General features: G+C 42.9%; 1 protein-coding gene and 1 non-coding gene across 3 annotated transcripts in view; one reads left to right on the forward strand and one right to left on the reverse strand.

Annotated features, from left to right (window-relative positions):
• Positions 1-17,770, forward strand: part of SLX4IP (SLX4 interacting protein) — a 195,597-nt gene extending 177,827 nt beyond the window's left edge. For both annotated transcript variants that reach the window (XM_050745059.1, XM_050745060.1), the window contains 2 exons: positions 12,862-12,962; positions 14,220-17,770. In XM_050745059.1, the coding sequence (XP_050601016.1) occupies positions 12,862-12,962; positions 14,220-14,940 (822 nt within the window). In that variant the 3' untranslated portion in view covers positions 14,941-17,770. The remainder of the gene's footprint in view (positions 1-12,861; positions 12,963-14,219) is intronic.
• Positions 17,771-18,111: 341 nt separating this feature from the next.
• On the reverse strand, positions 18,112-18,184 carry TRNAV-UAC (transfer RNA valine (anticodon UAC)). The gene has a single exon. It is a non-coding gene; the product is annotated as a tRNA-Val (tRNA).
• Positions 18,185-18,853: the final 669 nt, after the last annotated feature.

Genomic DNA, 18,853 nt, shown 5'->3' on the forward strand with positions numbered 1-18,853 from the left:
TGCAAAGTCTCTGCTAATGATCTGGATGGTATCTCTTCATACATCATACTTAATAAACTGAGGTCCGTGTGTATGTGTTTCAACTAGGACCCTATTTGTCAATTATGTGTTTCTGTCCATTTTTTTTACTGATGATTTTGTATTTGACAAACTCTGCTACATGAAGGCTTCTTATCTAGTAAGGAAAGTAACTCTCAGTGAGTTTATCATTTTCCTTTCACTTGTATGTCAGTGCTATATGGTAGGATACATTGTTTATCCTGAGAATTGTGTTTTCTGTAATGATCTCTGCTTTTGATGATGTTGGTGTTATGTTTTTCAAACTTAGATAAATATTTACTTATATTTTCTTCTGATACTTTTATGGAATGTATTTTAGTTTATGATATGAGGTCCTTTTTATTCTGTGTAGTGACCAATATTATCCTAATTATGGTCTTTTGGTTTAAGGGACAGCCAAGCTCTGTCTGCCTCTGCCACACCGTCGGTGCACACCTGACAATGAGGCATCTGTAGGAAGTAGGCTTTCCTTTGCCCCTTAGCAGCTGGATTTCGCTGATGCCGCTAAGATATTTGGGTTCTCTGCCTTATGCTTCATTTGAGTTGGGGCCAAAATAGCCGTCAAGGTTCTGCTGACCTGCATCAGCCACACAAGGCTAGTCCTCACTAGCATCATCTAAGTAGAAAGATTAGTGGGACGTACTGCCGAGAGACAATATTTAAGCACTAAATAGAACACTTTTCTTAAGTCACACTATTGTTCAGTGTGAAAGAACTCTCATGGTGCTTGCCCTCTCCCAAGGCTGACTGCCCTGTCCCCTTCCAGTCAGTTAAGGCAAAGGCTCAGGGTCAGAACATGTTCAACAGATAGCTAGGGAATAGATTAGGGCCACACCCCCAGCAAGTGGCCTACGATGGGCTGTTGTCCTTGGATAGCCGCCATCCCCACCTGCCCTTATAGGGACTGGCAGAGGGATGACCCTCTGAAAATGCTGGTAGTGGGGGTGAAGATGTCCTCTGTTGGTTAGTTTTTCTAGACTAAGATGGAGAAAATAAGAAAAAAATATTTCTCAGGTGAGATCATTTTTTAAAAGATTGTCTTTTGCTTGTATATTACAGTAACCTGAGTTCTCGTTTGTTAATAATGAAATTATTTTTGTTCTCTTTTCTTAATAATGAAATCTTCCCAAATGTTTAGCCAGCAGTATTTGTGAAAAAGATGGTTTGTGCCTCCTCCCACCACTGCCATCCCTGAAAGGGAACCTGCCCTTTGCTGAAGTAGAATAGGATAGGTTAAATGAATGAGGATCGTTAGATAGGATAAGTTGGAATAGGATGTATCTTAGTCCCCAATCCTTTGTGTTTTTTTGCTCATAGAGCATCTTTGCGTGTGCAGAGACCCATGATCTCCATTGATGATCCCTTTACATGATACATTTGATTAGGAAAAATGTGGTGGGGAATAGAACAACTGGAAAAGGGATTTGAGTTAAAATGTAAAGAGCTGGCTTTGACCACTGCCTCTCCCCTTACTCACTGATGACCTTAGACAAGTAATCTGGCTTCGCGGGAGCACTAATCACCTAACTGGTTAAGCAAAGGTAAACATGATACCTTCTGTACAGTGTTCTCAAGTTTTCCTAAAGAGCAAGTGAAATAATGAATATTAAAATGTCATAGAAAGTCTAAGGCACTATACAGTGTTAATTTTTATCAGCATCATTTCCTTTCTTCTCTGAAGAAGTCTTCATTTAAATGCAATTAACACCTCATTAACAGACTGCTATACAATCTTCTCCTTCCTACTTGAAAGGAGAAAAATACCTGACACTGTCCATGTGCTTATATTATTAATATTTTCCCAAGAAACTCGGCTCCCTAATTATTTTCTCCACTTGCCAGCTCAACTTTATTTTGCAGCTATAAAAACTGAAGTACCAAAGAGTTAAGTGATAAACCCCCATTTAGCCAGCCAGTCAGTGGTGGGGAAAGAGACACACTAAAGGCAAAAACTTATGACCTTCAGTGGGAGCTCTGTTAACCAACATCCAGAGGAGGAAGAATAGGAGGAGGCGGAGCAGCAGCGACCACCCAGCTAAACACCTTCAATTTCCATTAGCTGCAGACTCACATTGAGATACGGCTTTGGAGGAAGGACCCAGTCACCTCTCTGAAGTACATAGGAATCAAGAGACAGCAGACTTCTCAGACTTGAATTCCTAAAAGCACATCTTCATCAGAACACCCACAGTGATAGCACAGAGAGTTCATTAGTAAGCAGATGATTTAGAATTCAGTACTCATTTTCCCAAGGAAACAGTGTCATAACTGGGGATGAGGTTCCCAGACTAGTTCACAAAAGCTGTTACTATCATGAGCTCTGAGTCTTGGAAAGAGGAGGCCTTAGTATCTGTGTCCCAGGGAAATGGCAAGAGCTATTCCTTCCACATCCCTGGGCAGAAGGCCAGCTCAGAGCAGGATTTTGAAATGAGACAATCATCTGTGGTGTGTTCTCTCTAGCTCTTAAGCCCTTTTCCCATCAGTGCCCAGGACTACTGTGGGCTCCCTTTTGGTTAGCCCTACTCCCTATGCAGCTGGACTTCACATTTACCCACCTCTCTCCACCACATCCCTGTTCAGGCCCATGTGCTCAGTCAGGTGAGATGTTAGGAAAGACATTATCCTTCTTTCATCATCCCGAAAGAGGGCTGTCTGCCTTCCCTCAGGTGTTGGCACTTTTCAACCGCAGGCCTTTGTCAGAGAAGGCATTTTTTTTTAACAAGAAGACCTCCTAAAGTGGCCCAACTCTGCCTGGGGTAATTCCTATTATGTTTTCTCTATTTTTTACAGATGTTTCCCTTCTGCTTTTAAACTGGGGTTACTAGCCTATGATTCATGAATTCCTTAAAATTAAAAAAAAAAGTGTATTTTTATTTTTTCTTCTGGTCAAAGTTAAATAGCTTCCATCCAATTCTCAGAACAGTTGATAAGCCTCACAATGTCAAGTGTTGGCCCAAAACCATAAATTCTTCAAAATGTCCAAGTTTGTCACCAAGTTTGTCACTTGTTTGGCACCAGAGACTCGAGTATAGAGTCTAAGGTTGGTCAGGATATATTTTTAGGTTCTTGAGGGCAGGTGAATGTAAACTGGAAAATCCCTGTGAAATGTATACTTCCTGCAAAATAACTTCCTTGATTATTTTTACCGATTTCATGTTTAGGGTGATACTGTTTGCAACCACTTATGGGTGCTTCCCCAAGTCTACCCAAGAGCTTCATTGGCATCAATTCAGAAGAAAAGAAAACTTTTAAAAAATGATTTTAAAGAGAAAATGAGAGTATTCACTACTAACCCAAGTGGCAGCATTATCAGCAGCCCTGGCTCTACTTCCCCTTAGAGACCCGCCCTTTTCATGGGAAGGCAGAGAAGTGAAGTCCTCAGAGGACAGACTCAGGGCCAGACACGTGTGGAATGAAGTCTTGCCCCTCACTGTGGGAACTGGGTAGATGGCTTGGCCACCCAGAGCATCAATTTCCTCAAGTCTGAAATGGGGAAGGTCATGTCTGCTTCGTGCACATCTCATGCGGACTCACGTACCAGGTGCCAGCCCCTGTGCCAAGTGTTTTGCCTTTGGTCTCAGAACAAATGTCCATCATCATTGTCATATTTAGAGAAAAACAACTTCAGTCCCAGTGGAATTCATACAATGCCATTTTTCATTTCACCTCCTGTTTGCTTCAGTTCCCTTGAGTCAATACACACATACTTGTGTGTTTCCATCCTTTCTTTTAATTGTTCATTGTGACTGTCCCACCTGTTTTGCCCTTTTTATTTCGTTATTATCAAAAAATTTTAAAAGTATTATAAGTGAAATTTAGGAAAGAGAGACTTCTCCCTCATTTTAAAGACAGGTGGCTTCTGTGTGGCCATGTTGCCTCATGGTCTGAGATTGTGGTCATTGTCATTCATGCTCTGTTTGAGCTGCTTTTCTATAACTAACTGAGCCTTTCGTATGTGTCACATTTCACATTGCCGATGCTCCTGAAAATCATGTGGTGTCCACTAAAGTATGGTTGTAACGTTTCTTTTTGCCTCGTTATAAATTAAAATAGTTCCAGTTTCAAACTTTGACACTGTTATATGCCCCCCAAATAAGCTGATAATATATTATACTTTTAATTTGCTTTTATTGTTGGCAAAAGGTTTTAATTATTTGCAGAGGGCTGACACATACAATAACCTATTCAGTGCAACAAACCTGAGAAGAGATTGTATCAGTCTTGAACCTTTTCATTTTCAAGAGACCGAAAGGCCAACTCAAAGCGGCTTAGCAAAAAAAGGGAAGGTTTTTGTCTCATGCCCCTGAGAAGTCCAGACTTTAGGTACAACTTGATCAGAGACACAAAGAATATCATTAAGTCTCCATTTCTCACCATCTTTGGCTCCAGATTCCACTGTGTTGGCTTCACTCTCCGCTGATGGGTGGTGGTTGATCCCGCAGTCTCAGGTCTGTTTCCTTCCAGTGGGAGGAGGTGAGGCCTCTTGCCAGGACAGCTGTGGCTGATGCATCTGTTTGAGGCTTGTGAATTCAGTATTTGATTGGCCTGAGCCATAGGCTCATTTCTGGAGTCAGGTATGGAAACAAGATCTCTCGAAATGCATGAATATGTATGGAGGTTGAAGATGTGATTTTCCAGAACAAAATCTGAGCGTTGCTTCCAGGAACTGAATGAGTATCCACTATAGAGGCATTATTATCATCTCTCTTTTTATAGATGAAGAAACTGGTGCTCAGAGAATATGTCAGCTGTCCAAATATCACAGTCAGGTAGTGACCAAGAGGTGACTAGAGCCAAAGTCCTCTTCTCTTTCTGTAAGTCCATATCTAACTATGATGGCAAATGATACTGCAGCCATTGGGCAAAGTGAAGACAGTACTACTGCACAGAGAGCAGGCTTCCTAGACTCATTTCTGCCCCTGATTATATGCATGGCCTCAGTTTTTGTGGGTCTCATTCTTCTCATCCATCACATAGTGACAATACCTGCCCTGATGAATACTCCTTGGGGCCCAGATGAGATGTTGGAGAAAGGACTTTGAGAATCACATGATTTCTTCACAAATACAAGGCACTCTTGCCTTCTCTCCAGCCCCATATGGTTTGTGAAGGCATCAGCTTTGAAAATGCGTTCAGCACTCTCCAGTTTCCAGAGTTACTTCATACACCTCACAGCATTTAAATTTCCCAAACAATCCTGAAAGGTAGATGAGAAACCAACCATCAAGGGGTTGAGAAGCTGGCTCTGGGACAAGTCAACAATGAACATGAGACCTTAGACTCCACTCCCTCTCACCTCTGTGCTGGGACTCGTGTGCCTGGAGCCTCTGCCTGATTCGATCAACTCTGAGTGTATCATTCTCAGCAGATGTGATTAGGAGGAATGGAAAAGCAGTAACATTTTGAATATGCCCTAAGAGTATGTTTTCTAATCTTCTACTGTGAATTGCCTACTTTTAAAATCTTTTGGTTGGGTTATTAATTATTATTATTGAGATGGCGTTTCGCTCTTGTTGCCCATGCTGGAGTGCAGTGGTGTGATCTCGGCTCACCACAACCTCCGTCTCCCAGGTTCAAGCGATTCTCCTGCCTCCCGAGTAGCTGGGATCATAGGCATGCCCCTCCACTCCCAGCTAATTTTCGTGTTTTTAGTAGTGACAGGATTTCACCGTGTTAGTCAGGCTGGTCTCGAACTCCTGACCTCAGGTGATCCACCTTCATCGGCCTCCCAAAGTGCTGGGATTACTGGCATGAGCCACCACCCCTGGCTAATTTTCGTGTTTTTAGTAGCGGCGGAGTTTCACCATGTTAGTCAGGATGGTCTCGAACTCCTACCTCAGGTGATCCACCCACATTGGCCTCCCAAAGTGCTGGGATTACAGGTGTGAGCCACCGCACCCGGCCATTAATTATTTTCATTTGGGGTTAAATGTAACAGAATCAGAAGAAACTCCTGTACATAACCATGGGAAAAACAGATCCAACTCTCAAAAGATGAAGACTGAGAATTCATGAAGTCCTACCTTGAGAACAATTTTAATGACATTGAATAGCTTTTTTTCATCCCGTTATTGCCTCCACATGATGTTTTACAATCCTAAAAACAAGAGTTTGGTGGGATGGCTTCTGCCATATGCTTCCAGTACGGCTATGAAAGGTACCAGGAGGATCATACGGGGTGGGCCATGTGGTCAGGATGAGCCAGGATTGGCTGGTGCACCCCAAGAACTCTTGGAGTGACAGTAGCCTAATGCCATGGCCCTGAAGATCTGCCCCCATAAACTCCAACCTCAACTAATATTATTGTCTTAGAGCCTTCAGCCAGTTGCTGGAGAGCTGGCTGCAAGTCATTCCCAACATAGGTCATGTTTGTCAGATGGGTAGTGGTGTTACCATCCCATGCTGTGTGTCCATGTCACACCAGTTTCTAGCCAGCAGCATCTGACCCTGGGGCGTGGTATTAATATCTGCCTCACCAAGCTGTATTGAGGATGACAGTGGTGGGTGCCCCCTTTTCTCTGCTCCCCCTTACTGCAAAATTCTTCCAAAGTGGTGGTGTCTAGACCTGTGCTGGCCAGTACTTGTAGCCACTGGCTACATTTGACTATGGAGTATTTAAAATATGACAAGTCAGAAATAATGTAATCTAAGTATAACGTGCACACCAGACTTCACACACTTAGTATATAAAACATGTGAATATTTTTTTACATTGATTACTTATTATAATATTTTATATTATGTTAAATATATATTATTGAAATGTAATTTCACCTTTAAAAGTGTCCTTTTACTTTTTTAATGGGTCTGTAGAAAATTTCAAGTTGCTTGTACAGTTCACATTCTGTTTCTCCTCGGGAGTTCTGGTCTCCAGTCTGTCTCCATACTGGAGAAGTGCCAATGCAGCCACTTGCACTTCTCCCTTGACCCCATCTCAGGTAGGCTTGGATCCCAGCACTTCACCAAAAACAGCTTATGTCAAAGTCACCTTCCTTCCAGTGATTAGTTTTCACTCATAACCAGTCGGCAGTGTTCCAAACAGTTGTCACTTTCATTGGCATTTTGTTCTTCACTTCCGTGTCACTCTCTCTTGCCTCCATGTCACTCTCTCTTGCCTCCAGGAGCATTATGCTGTCTTGATTTTTCTCCTCCTCACTGGTGCTTCCCTCATAGTCTATTTTCCTGAATCCTCCTCATGTTCTCAACTTCTTTTACTCATCCAAAATCATGTCCAAAATCCGACTGACTCTGAGGACTTTGTGTCTGCAGCTCAGACCTCCCTCTGCCAGAAACCTGTATCTTACCTGCCTGCTCAGCACCTCCATTTAGATATCCAGGAGGACTCTTACACTATCTTAGTCCATCAGTGTTGCTGTAACACAATGCCCGAGACTGGTAACTTATAAAGAACAGAAATTTATTATTATTCTCAAGGCTGGGAAGTCTAGGATCAAGTCACCAGCAGGTTGGGGTCTGGTGAGGGGCTAGTCTCTGCCTCCAAGATGATGTCTCATTGCTGTATGCTCCGGAAAGGAGGAGCAGTGTCCCCACAAGGTAGAAGGACAATAGGTCCAGCTCCTTCCTTCAAGCCCTTTTATAAAGACACCTAATCCCATTCATGAGGGTGGAGCCCTCATGGCCTAATTACATCTTCAAGGCCCCACCTCTTAATACCATCACATTGGCAGCACCTGAATTTTGAAGGGGACAGAGTCATACCATAGCAACGCCTAAAACTGATTTCTTGGTCTTATTCCCCAAGCCTGACCCTAAATTTACTATGTTTTCCGCATTGGTAAAGGCCAACTTCCTTCATCCAGTTATTTAAACCAAAGATTGTGGAGTCACCAATGACTTTTCTTTCTCCCACTCTATATCCAGTCCATCAGCACATTTTGTTGGGTCTCCCATCAAATTATATTTCCAGTCTAACCACTGCTCCCCAAGAAGCAGGCTCTTCTCCAGGACCCATCACCTCTGAATGAATCAGTCATTGCCGAGGCCTCATCACTAGTCTTCCTCCTCGTAACCATGTACCTCTACAACGCCCAAGGTATTCCTTTTAAAATGTCAAGCCCCTTTTCTTCTAGGAAGCTTCCATGGGCATATCATCTTCCTCACAATAAAACATGCCATCCTTACAAAAGTCACACAAGATCTGCCTTTTCACCACCAGTACACACACACACCCCTCTTTCCAGCTTCCTGACCTCTTCCCCTGATTTACTCTCCAGTTTCTGTACCATCCAGGCATACTCTGTCCTCAGAGCCTTGGTGTTCCCTCTTCCCCCTGCCCAAAATGCTCTTTCCTGTGGCTTGTCCTTCACTCAGGTCTCAGTGTAAAGCCCACCTTGTTACCTACCACGGCCTTCCCTGACTGCCATATCTAAAATAGCACCCCATGGCCCTTTGGATGTTTATTTCTCCTCATAACATCATCACCACCTGACACATGTTTGTTTGTTTGTTTGTTGTCTTCTCCATTGAGATAGGGGCTCTGTGAAAGCAAGGTCCTTTCCCTCAAGGGCTTCAAGCATTGCCAGGTACAGAGTTCAGTATTGCCTGATTGGATTATTCTGTGGGATTCTGCTCAGTTATCAATTCTGTGTGCCCTTAGGGCAGAAGTTCAGTAATTCTGCTGAGTATCAGAATCACCGAGGAGCTTGCCCAAAATATACATGCCCTGACGCTGCTTCCTAGAGATCCAAATTCTGGGGTGGAACTTAGAACATTTTTTAACACACTCCCCACATGATTTTGATGCATGGGATAAACAGACCACACTTTGCCAAAGACTGTCTCATTGTACCAGTTTGTATTTATCTGTTGCTCTGCCTTGCTGAGTGTTGTGTTATGTATATCGGCAGTTTTTGAATCACCTTGGAACCTAAATGTAGATGCCCTTGCCGCACCCCAGATCTCGTGAATCAGAGCTTCCAGGGAGGGGTCTTGGGAATCTCCATTTTCAAAAGACTCGTTCTATGCCTCTGATGCAGCCAGTCTTCCCACTGGCCTGCGGGAGCCCCTCCTATGCTTTATAGACTGCATGAGGAGGTTGGAAGTTCAAGAGCAGGTGTTTTCTCTGCCATTTTAGGCCAACTTCTCTCCCTATCTCCCATTAATCCAACAGTGTTCTGTTCAAAACCAGTTTTCAGTGAGTCACTGTGGGGTGGCTCCTTGGTTTATCCACAGTTTCAATGTGCTTTTGGGACTTAAACATTGCCCAGTATTTCTTTTTTCTTTTTCCTTTTTTTTTTTTTTTTTTTTAAGACAAAGTCTTACTCTGTCACCTAGGCTGGAATGCAGTGCCACAGTCATGGCTTACTGCAGCCTTGACCTCCTGGGCTCAAGTGATCGTCCCACCTCAGCCTGCTGAGTAGCTGGGACTCTAAGTGCGCACCACCACGCCTGGCTAATTTTTTGTAGAGATGAGGTCTCACTATGTTGCCTAGGCTTGAACTCCTGAGCTCAAGCTATCCTCCCACCTTGGCCTTCCAAAGTGCTGGGATTACAAGCGTGAACCACTGCACCCAGCCCAGTATTTCTAACTGCATCTCAAATCAGCCTGTTCTTTGATTAGAGGCAAGAAGGATATCTTAGTCACCTAGCTCATCCTGGTGAGGACTCTCTTTGCAGTCCTTTCTATCCTGGAATTTAAAATGTGTTTCCCAGGTCAGCCCATACAGGAATAAGGTAATATCACCCATCATCATACTCAAACATTCATCTGTTCAGCCTTCCCCTTGGTTCTGTACTGGGACATGAGTGTTGACTGTCTTCATCCTTGGGGTGGTGGTCTCCAGAATACCCCCAAAGATGGAGAAAAGTCCTGATCCCTTGCCCTGTGGCCTGCGTAGGCTGCTTAGGTTGTTTGAAGGAGGGTATCTCCCTAGAGGCCAGGGCTTTGCCCTATTTCTGTTTGGTTTTGCCCTGGAACTATGTACTGACATTCTTTATAGAGAGAAACTTTTGAATCAAAACTCTTCAAAGTGTAACCTAAAAGTAAAACAAAATAGGAGGTAGAGTGGGGATGAGGCAGATGGCTGGGAAGGAGTATACCAAGGAATGATATTTGTGGAATATCTGAGTCCATGGGGACTCAGAATGTCCTCATTCTGGACTTTGGATGGCCAACTCTTTGGTAGCCTCTTTGAGTATGTTGGGTTTATCTTCATTCTTTACAAGAGCTGATGGGATCATTATTCATGGCAGAATCTGAAAAGTAGTAGGGTCGTCCCGTAAGCCCAGAAGGCACTTGCAACCCCTCTTAGCACACATTATATATCTGTATCTTGGCGTTGTGCCTCCGGATAAGCCTCAGATTGCATTTTGATGCCAGATGTGAGAAGCCATTAGTAATCAGGACGACTCCCTTTAGGAAATCCTGTTCCCAGGTGATAGCTGCTTCCTAAGGAATACTTGTTTGGGGGCAGGGGAGAGTGGCACTGGAGGCTTTGATTTAGAGACAAAGGGGAGTGAATTGACCCTAGAAATGTTAGAGTAAGAGATTTCTAATGAGACCTGACAGCTCAGGGGCTGAAGAGGGAGTCTAATCTTTTTTTTCCTGCCCACCCAGTCTTCATACAAATGTAAATATGCCTCCTTCAACAAATTGCCAAATGTGGTTTTAATTTGTAAGCAGGAGACCCCGCCTTGCCTTTCTCTTTCTTTTTCTTTTCTTTTCTTCTCTTTTTTCTTTCTTTCTTTTTTTTTTTTTTTTAATGAAAACTAAGTCACAGATTTTACACTTTTTGAACAGGACATTTCCTCCTGTCACTCTGTCACCTTTTCTGTTGTCCCGTTTCTTCCAAGGACATTTTCCCTCATTGTTGTCAGAGGAATTTGGGATGAGAGCCGACTGCTCTGCTTCTTAAAGGAGTTTTTGAAGTTCCCAAAGGAAATGCATAGTGCTCTTTAAACTGAATTTTTAAAATAAATAAATAAAGGCAGTGATTGAATTTAATACGAGATTTGAAGAGAGTGTCACTATCGCAGCATAATACTTTATGTGGCATATGCAGTATTCATTGTTGTTATTTATGACCCTGTCTGCCTTGCATTGTGGATTTCTTCCAGCCTTGGGGAATTTACATCATTCCTAATAGCAAAAGGCTCTCTGGTTCCCACAGAGTTGTTCAAAGCCTGACTCATGCTCCTTATGTTAATTGTTCAGCTCTGAAAATACAGCACTTACAGGGTGTGGTTGTAAGGGGAGATTCTACTGTACTTATAGGGCATGTTTAGAAGTGTTTCACACATAAATCTCGATTCCTCTCTCTCTCTCTCTCTCATTTGAATTTTAAGATGTCACTCATTTTGGCCAACTAGTAAGTCTTAGAAAACAAACCAAAAAAAAGGGAGTATAATCCAATAAAACATAGAATATTCTGTTCACTAGCTTAAAACTCACTTGGGTTATAACCAGATATGACTTTGAATGACACTGGCCCAGGTCTGAGATGGATAGGCACAACTGAAGAGCATGGAGAGCCCATCCTCAGTGGTGCAGGGCAGTGATTAGGCAAAGCACATCCCCTCAGCCTGTAGGGTAACCAGGCGTGGTACTCATGGCTGCCACCCACCAGGTGCTCTGGGGCTGTCACTGCTAATTCCAGTGTCGTTCTAAAGCAAGGACCTAATGACAGTTTACTAAAGCTGTTTCTGGTGGTAGCAACATTTTATTGGAATTTGATGGGGAAGAATACTTAGTGTCTCAGAAAATGAGAGGAGTTAATACTCGTCTGGATTATGTACTCGATAACCAAAAGGAGAAGAGATTCCAAAACTATGAAATGGGTTAATGTTGGCAAGGTAGGTAGGCTTTTACATTTTATAATTACTTCCTTATGATGCTTCCATGGGAACACAAAAGGCTAGATAGGCAGATAATCTATGAATTATATAAAACCAGAGTGGTGGTTAGTATAAGGAAAAAAGTCCCGAATTTTTTAGTAGCCAAGAATCACAAACTCCAGTTTTCAAAATACCAATATTAAAATATTTGACTATTGCTACGGTCTTGGGTGTTACAACTTTTTTTTTTTTTTTTTTTTTTTTTAGACGGAGTCTCACCCTGTCACCCAGGCTGGAGTTCAGTGGCGCCATCTCAGCTCACTGCAAGCTCCGCCTCCTGGGTTCATGCCATTCTCCTGCCTCAGCCTCCTGAGTAGCTGGGAGTACAGGTGCCCACCATCACGCCTGGATAATTTTTTTTTTTGTATTTTTAGTAGAGACGGGGTTTCACCATGTTAGCCAGGATGGTCTCGATCTCCTGACCTCGTGATCCGCCCACCTCAGCCTCCCAAAGTGCTGGGATAACAGGCGTGAGCCACCGCGCCCGGCCACAAAATATTCTTTATTTTTGCAGATAGAGAAAATATGGGGAATTCTTAGGATGGTAAGGGTGTAGACCACTGTGTCACCAGGTCTTGCTGGAAGAACGGAGCTCACAGGCACGCTGCCCCACACAGTAGGATTCTGGGGCTTTTGTCACAGCCTGGGCCTCACAGTTACCAGATATTGGCCAAGACTTCCCAGATGGTTTGGAATTAGCATTCTTTGCCTTACAGTTTTGTATGTTTATGGCACATATTAATGTTTGAAATGTAGACTGGGAGTCCAAAAGAAGTTACAATTAACCATAAAGTTCTAGGTAAAAAAGGTTAAAATAGCTTACCACTGAGCAGTTTCATTCAGTCTTTACAAAAATAAATGTGTTCATTGGGCATTCAGAGTGTAACTGTTTTCTCTCATGTTCAGCTAATAGATTTCTGGTTGAACCTTTGTTATCTTTTGGAGTAGACAGAAAGAGTTCTCCATGGAGTGTCTGATTACTTTGCTGAGTGTGCAGAGAGTTCACTTCCTCCCAGTGCAAAGCTCCGGAGAAATGCTCTGAAAGAAATGTAGGTGCAATGTGTTTCCTTTTTCTCATTTGTGACTGCCTCTATGTATGGATAGATAACATGAAGTCCAGAATTAAACAGAGTGCCTGGAACTGAAGCACAAACTCCCCTCCATCATGTACTTGCTCTCCCCTCCCTCCTGACTCTCTTGCTTTCTGGACAATAGGGATAGAGTCCTTGCTTCACAGGTGTGTTGCAAGGAGTAATTAATGACACGTTCTTTGAAGATGAAAAGCACCTGTTGGTGGTGTGTTTCATACCACTTTCAGAGGGACTACAGACAGATCTAAAAAATACATTCCTTTCCTAAGATCCTTGTTCCGACTTTAATATAATTACAATAATCCTCATACTCCTGGTGTCAACAGTAAGAACATGAGTATTATATGTATTTGTTTTCACACTGAAGCTAGCCAAAATAAATATTTCAGCTTTCAATGTTTTGGTGGTTGAGGAAATTTCTTGCCATTCACAGACCTGTAAATATATGCTGAAGTTAAGATCTGTAGTCTCTAATTCTCCCTGTGCAACTTCTATCCCGCCCCTCAAAGTTCATTTTATCATCAGAGTGAAGTTACATTGTCTGTTGTGCATGCCGTTAGAAGCAAGGGGCTTATATACAGCTATATCGACACTCTTTTGTCTTCCACGATTGCATTTTATTGCCTTTCATGCTGGCTATCTGGAATTTCTTCCAGGACATTTCAAATTATATTAACTAAGTCCTACTCCCATTTGTTGATCAAGTTTGATCAACAAACATGACACCAGCTAAGTGGTGGTTGTATTTGGGTAATACCTTGAAATAGCCTGAGAGAAATTCCAGGAGATTATTCTTTACTCACAAGTAGAAATTGTGTGTATGTGTACATTTGTGTTCACAGAACCTGAGTCTACTCCTGGAAAAAAAAAAAAAAAAAAAAAGTCAGCATATAAGCAGTACTGACCCTTAACATCGGAAATGAATACCTGTTTGCCTTAGTTAAAATGGGAACACCATCATAAATCCATTTTTAACCCAATGATCGATAAGCAGGTATATCCTAGTATAATGGAAAATGTGAAGGTTTTTGCTTGATTCCATCTGCATTTAAACATACACTTGTTGTGGGGGGTGTTTCCAGATTTGCTGGGGAGGCAAGAAGGCAGGTAGTGCCTGCCTTCTTTTCCAGGTGTAGGAAATGTGGTAGAGGGAATTTGGAGGAAACTGTGCCGTGACAGCTTCACAAACCATAAAATCATTTTTGTTTGTTTCAGTGTGAAAAGAACTGAAACAAAAAGCAGCATCACGAGCAAATCACAGACCAGAAGAGACACTGTGGAAACATCTAGTAACTCAGTGATTGCAGAGATAGCAAGGAGGAGGAATGATGGTCAGGCTTCCTCCAGTCCCGCATCAGAATCCACGGGACTAGCAAAGGATTACATAAAGGCAGCTGAGAGCCACTGGGGGCTTCCTGTTCAAAAGCTGGAAAAAGTTAATCAGACCCAGCCAGAAGTCACTAGTGGCCAGCAAAAACCTCATCCTGGGGAGCGGTTAAAGACAGGGCTTCTAAGTGGGAGCCCTGTCTGTAGCTGTGAGTCAGCATCACCAGGTCCAAAACAAAGTCCACGAGTGGCCAAAACCCAACAGAAACGCAGGAACTGCAGCTCTGCGGAAGACTTCGACCACCGCAAGAGAGTTTCTCTTGGAAGTGATCGATTAGTCCCAAGAGAAATAATAGTGGAAAAAAGCAAAGCTGTCAGGGTTTTGCCAGCTTCAGAGTTGTCAGATCCAGGGTTACTTTTGAAACAAAATTTGGCAAACACCACGTCTAAGGAAGAGTTGCATGTTTTGGAAAGTCTCTCCTCCAGACATCTTATGAAAAATAACCCAGGGCAGGCACAGCAAACCGGCTCAGCCACAAACACTGAAAGATTATCTACAATTCAGAACAGCCCAACCAAGAAAAGAAAGAAATACGAAAGAGTCCATTAACACCAAAAAGGATTGTACCGTTGGAGTTGAGGACATAGTGGCCAGACCTGTGACAAGAGAGCTGCGTGTATAGATGCCGGGATTTTAGAGGAATTAATTAGAATGATTACATAGGAAGTGTGTTATCTGTGTTATGGCTATGGTTTGTTTTCAAAGCATTTCAAACCAGGAGGCTATATGCTTGTTCTAACAGCGTTGCTTCTTTATCATTATATTTTATGACTGTCTTCAGAGAATTAGTATAATGACAAAGAGCCATCCCCCTTGTCAGGGAGGAGACTGTGCAAGGACTGTATGAAGAAACTGATCATGAGCCCCTTCTTGGCACATCACTGTGCAGAGCACACAATGGACCATGCAAAGACAGTGCCACTCACCTCCAGGGATACAATCCATCCTTCTGCTCCTCAGCCTGAGTAGGAGGGCAGTGGAGCAACAGGCTGGTGGTTCTTAGCGTGTGGTCCTGGACCAGCTTGGCTGTCTGGAAATGTGCTAGAAATGTGGTTATTGGGCCCTGCCCCATGCTGAGTAACTACCTTTGGGTGATTCTGAAACATGCTTGAGTTTGAGAACCACTGGACTAATAGAACGCTCCCTGGTGCTTCGTCCAACCTGGCTGCCATGGCCTCCAGCTCACCAGTTGGGGCCAGATGTGCACATGCATCCCCTTGGACTCCCTCAAACTTGTAAAACGCTTGGGTTTGGTGTATGGGCCACTCTCTTCCCGAGTTCTACTGTATGGTAGCCATGGCATCCACGAAGGTGTTACCCTGATAATTGTTGAAGCTGATGGGCGATTCTGCCCAACTTTAGGGAAGACATCAGAGAGGCTCGTTGTTGCCTGTAGCTCAAGCATGGCCCAGTCCCTGCTCTTGCGCCCACCTCCAGGATTTTGGTTTGGGGCAGACTAGAACCTAATGGGAACTCAGTGACCAGTTTCCAGTTTCCCAGTTGGAAGGCTTCACAGGCAGTTCAAATTTCAAGACAGAGCCTTCCCTTTACAATGTCACCCACTGTCTCCAGTGGGCTTGCTGAAATGTCACATAGTGAATTATAGCAATGACTTATTTTGGATGGACACCTGCTAAAAATTTCCAATAACCGAATTTCATTCTAAAATAGGAAAGAAACAATATTCAAGGTCTATTCATTCAATACATCTTTTTTTTTCTGTTCAACATGGGGTGGTCCTTTGAAATAGCACCTCCCCTAAGTAATAAGGAAAACCAAGTATATTCCCTAAAGTGTTGAAGTTAGCAGAAAAATCACCTAGAAAAGCCCAACAAAATGAAGAGAATACAGAAACAGGCATAGTATAGGTTCATGCTTGAGATGGATTAGTAGTTTATTCCATCTCGTTCTGTCCTTCCCCACACCTCCTGTCCCCACTTGTTGAGACTCCGTAAGACTCATGAAGCAGCAGCCATATTTCATGGCAACATTTTGGATCAGGAAATTCCATCTTGGTCACCAAGTTTGACTGTGGTGGTAGATACTGTTACTCTGATATTCCAAACCCTGCCTAAAAACCTGTTCCTATCCCATGATCCCAGCCTAACCAACACTACTTGAAATGGCCCTGCCTACTGGTGTCCTGTCTTCTTCCCTCTTGGCTTTTTTCCTACTCCCAGCAGAACCCAGTCAAGGGATTCTGTAGAAGAGGGAGCCCAACAGAATACTAGCTTCAATGGAGCTGACTCTGCTTATGCAATAGGGTTGGGCTGCACAGAGTTGAAACCCCCTGAGTACTGGGTAGAATGTGCATTTCTATGGCCCACCGTAGGCCTCTCTCTTAGAGCAAACAGTATTCTAGGTGTGCTCTTTATTGAACACAGGACCACAGTGTATCATTGAATCTTCTTAAACAGAAGCAATTAGAATGATTTATATATAGGGAGGGCACAAGTAATAAATAACCCAGGGGATAGACCAAGAAGCAGCTCTCTGGAAAAGAGTCTGGAATTAAAAAGACAGCTGTACTAGAACAATACCCACTGCCTGCTCCAGAACTAGGGGGGAGATATTTGAGCTGGAGCCGCCAGAGAAAATTTCTATTGAGAAGTTTTTATTTGTTTGTTTTGTTGGGTTTTTTTGTTGTTTTTGTTTTATTCTAATCTTTCCCTGAAGTATCACTCTGGTATTGAGAAATTTTTATTTCATTAGCTAACCTGGGCTTGGTGGTTAAGGCTAATACTTGTACTTAGAATGATTCTCTGTCAAGAAAAGTCTTGACTTTAGAGTTTGTTATATTTGGGGATATAACAATTACTGTGATCTAAGAGAGAAAATAGCACCTCCGGTTGTAGATAGCTGTGGTTTTCCTCACAGCCCTCACATCCCTTCATGTAAAAGGGATTTTAACAGGATTTACAGAGGGAATGGCTCTCAGTTCCCACACTGTGACATGTGCTTGAGGAATTTTGCCTTTAAGCATTTTTCTTGCCCGTGGTTGAAACACCCCTGGATCTCTTGTTATTTGAGTGGTTGCGTGATTCTTTGGATATTTGGAAGTACAAAGGGGTAAATGGATGCCAGGGGATTTTTGTTGTTGTGGCTTATTAGGTAGGATATGAAGAGTTCTCACTGTTGGGAATGGTATGTGTTTTGACATTCTTAATCATCTTCATAATTTGGCATCTGAAAGTCTGAAACAGTGTCAGTATTCTTCATCAAAAAGAACAAGTTCTTCAACCACTTACCTAGTACCCCAAATTATATTCAAGTCCCTGTGACTCCAGTGCTTGGAGAAGTCATTCATCTGATTCAATTAATGTTACACTTTGAATTTCCTAACTTTCTCAGCGGCATGGATTCTAAGCCACTTCCATGTGCTTTCTTTTTTTTTTTTTTTTTTTTTTTTTTTTTTTTTTTGAGACGGAGTCTCGCTCTGTCATCCAGGCTGCAGTGCAGTGGCCGGATCTCAGCTCACTGCAAGCTCCGCCTCCTGGGTTCACGCCATTCTCCTGCCTCAGCCTCCCGAGTAGCTGGGACTACAGGCGCCCGCCACCTCGCCCGGCTAGTTTTTGTATTTTTTAGTAGAGACGGGGTTTCACCGTGTTAGCCAGGATGGTCTCGATCTCCTGACGTCGTGATCCACCCGTCTCGGCCTCCCAAAGTGCTGGGATTACAGGCTTGAGCCACCGCGCCCGGCAAACAGAAGGTAATACCCCTTGGTTCCACTGGGGCTCGAACCCAGGACCTTCTGCGTGTAAAGCAGACGTGATAACCACTACACTATGGAACCTCACCCATGTGCTTTCAGGTGGCATCTTAATAGATTGGTGTTGAGGTTATTTTAATGTCCATAAACAAGAAAGGTCTGGAAACAATCTGTATTATTTTTCTTTCACATTTTCTTATCTTTGCCACTGGAGGTTAACTGTCATCCAGATATGAATATGAATTGTGAAATGCAAAGGAGCAAACATTTGGGGGTATGGGAGTAAGTGCTGCAGTTCTTTTTTTCACTGATTTTAATACTATAGAAGTGTATTTCATTTTATAAAAAGCAAGAATCATAAAAACCCTCTGTAAATTGATTTATGGAGAATATAGCTTATCTCCGAAGTATCTCAAGATATATCTTGGGGACCACAATGCGATCACAGTGTTAATTGTTTGCTGTTGGTGTCATGTTTGGATTTTAGCATGGATTGTTATGCATATCAGTGGCCTTTGATTTCAGAAAGAGCTTAGCGAGGGCAGAACACATAAGGAAAGGAAACCTCTGCTCAAGGGAATGACCTGGGATCACAATGTCGCCATTCCCAATTTCCTTGAATTCCTTCTTGGCAGGCCCTACTGTAATATTTCCACAAAACTGTAATGAGTGGCCCTTCTTTGGAGGTAACAGATGCCTTTCCTAAGAACTCAAAATTCTCTTCAGCGTGCTGTGACTTGAATATGGAAATCA

The sequence above is a fragment of the Macaca thibetana genome, chromosome 10 (genome assembly GCF_024542745.1).
Source record: "Macaca thibetana thibetana isolate TM-01 chromosome 10, ASM2454274v1, whole genome shotgun sequence".
In the NCBI taxonomy this organism is placed as follows: Eukaryota; Metazoa; Chordata; class Mammalia; order Primates; family Cercopithecidae; genus Macaca; species Macaca thibetana.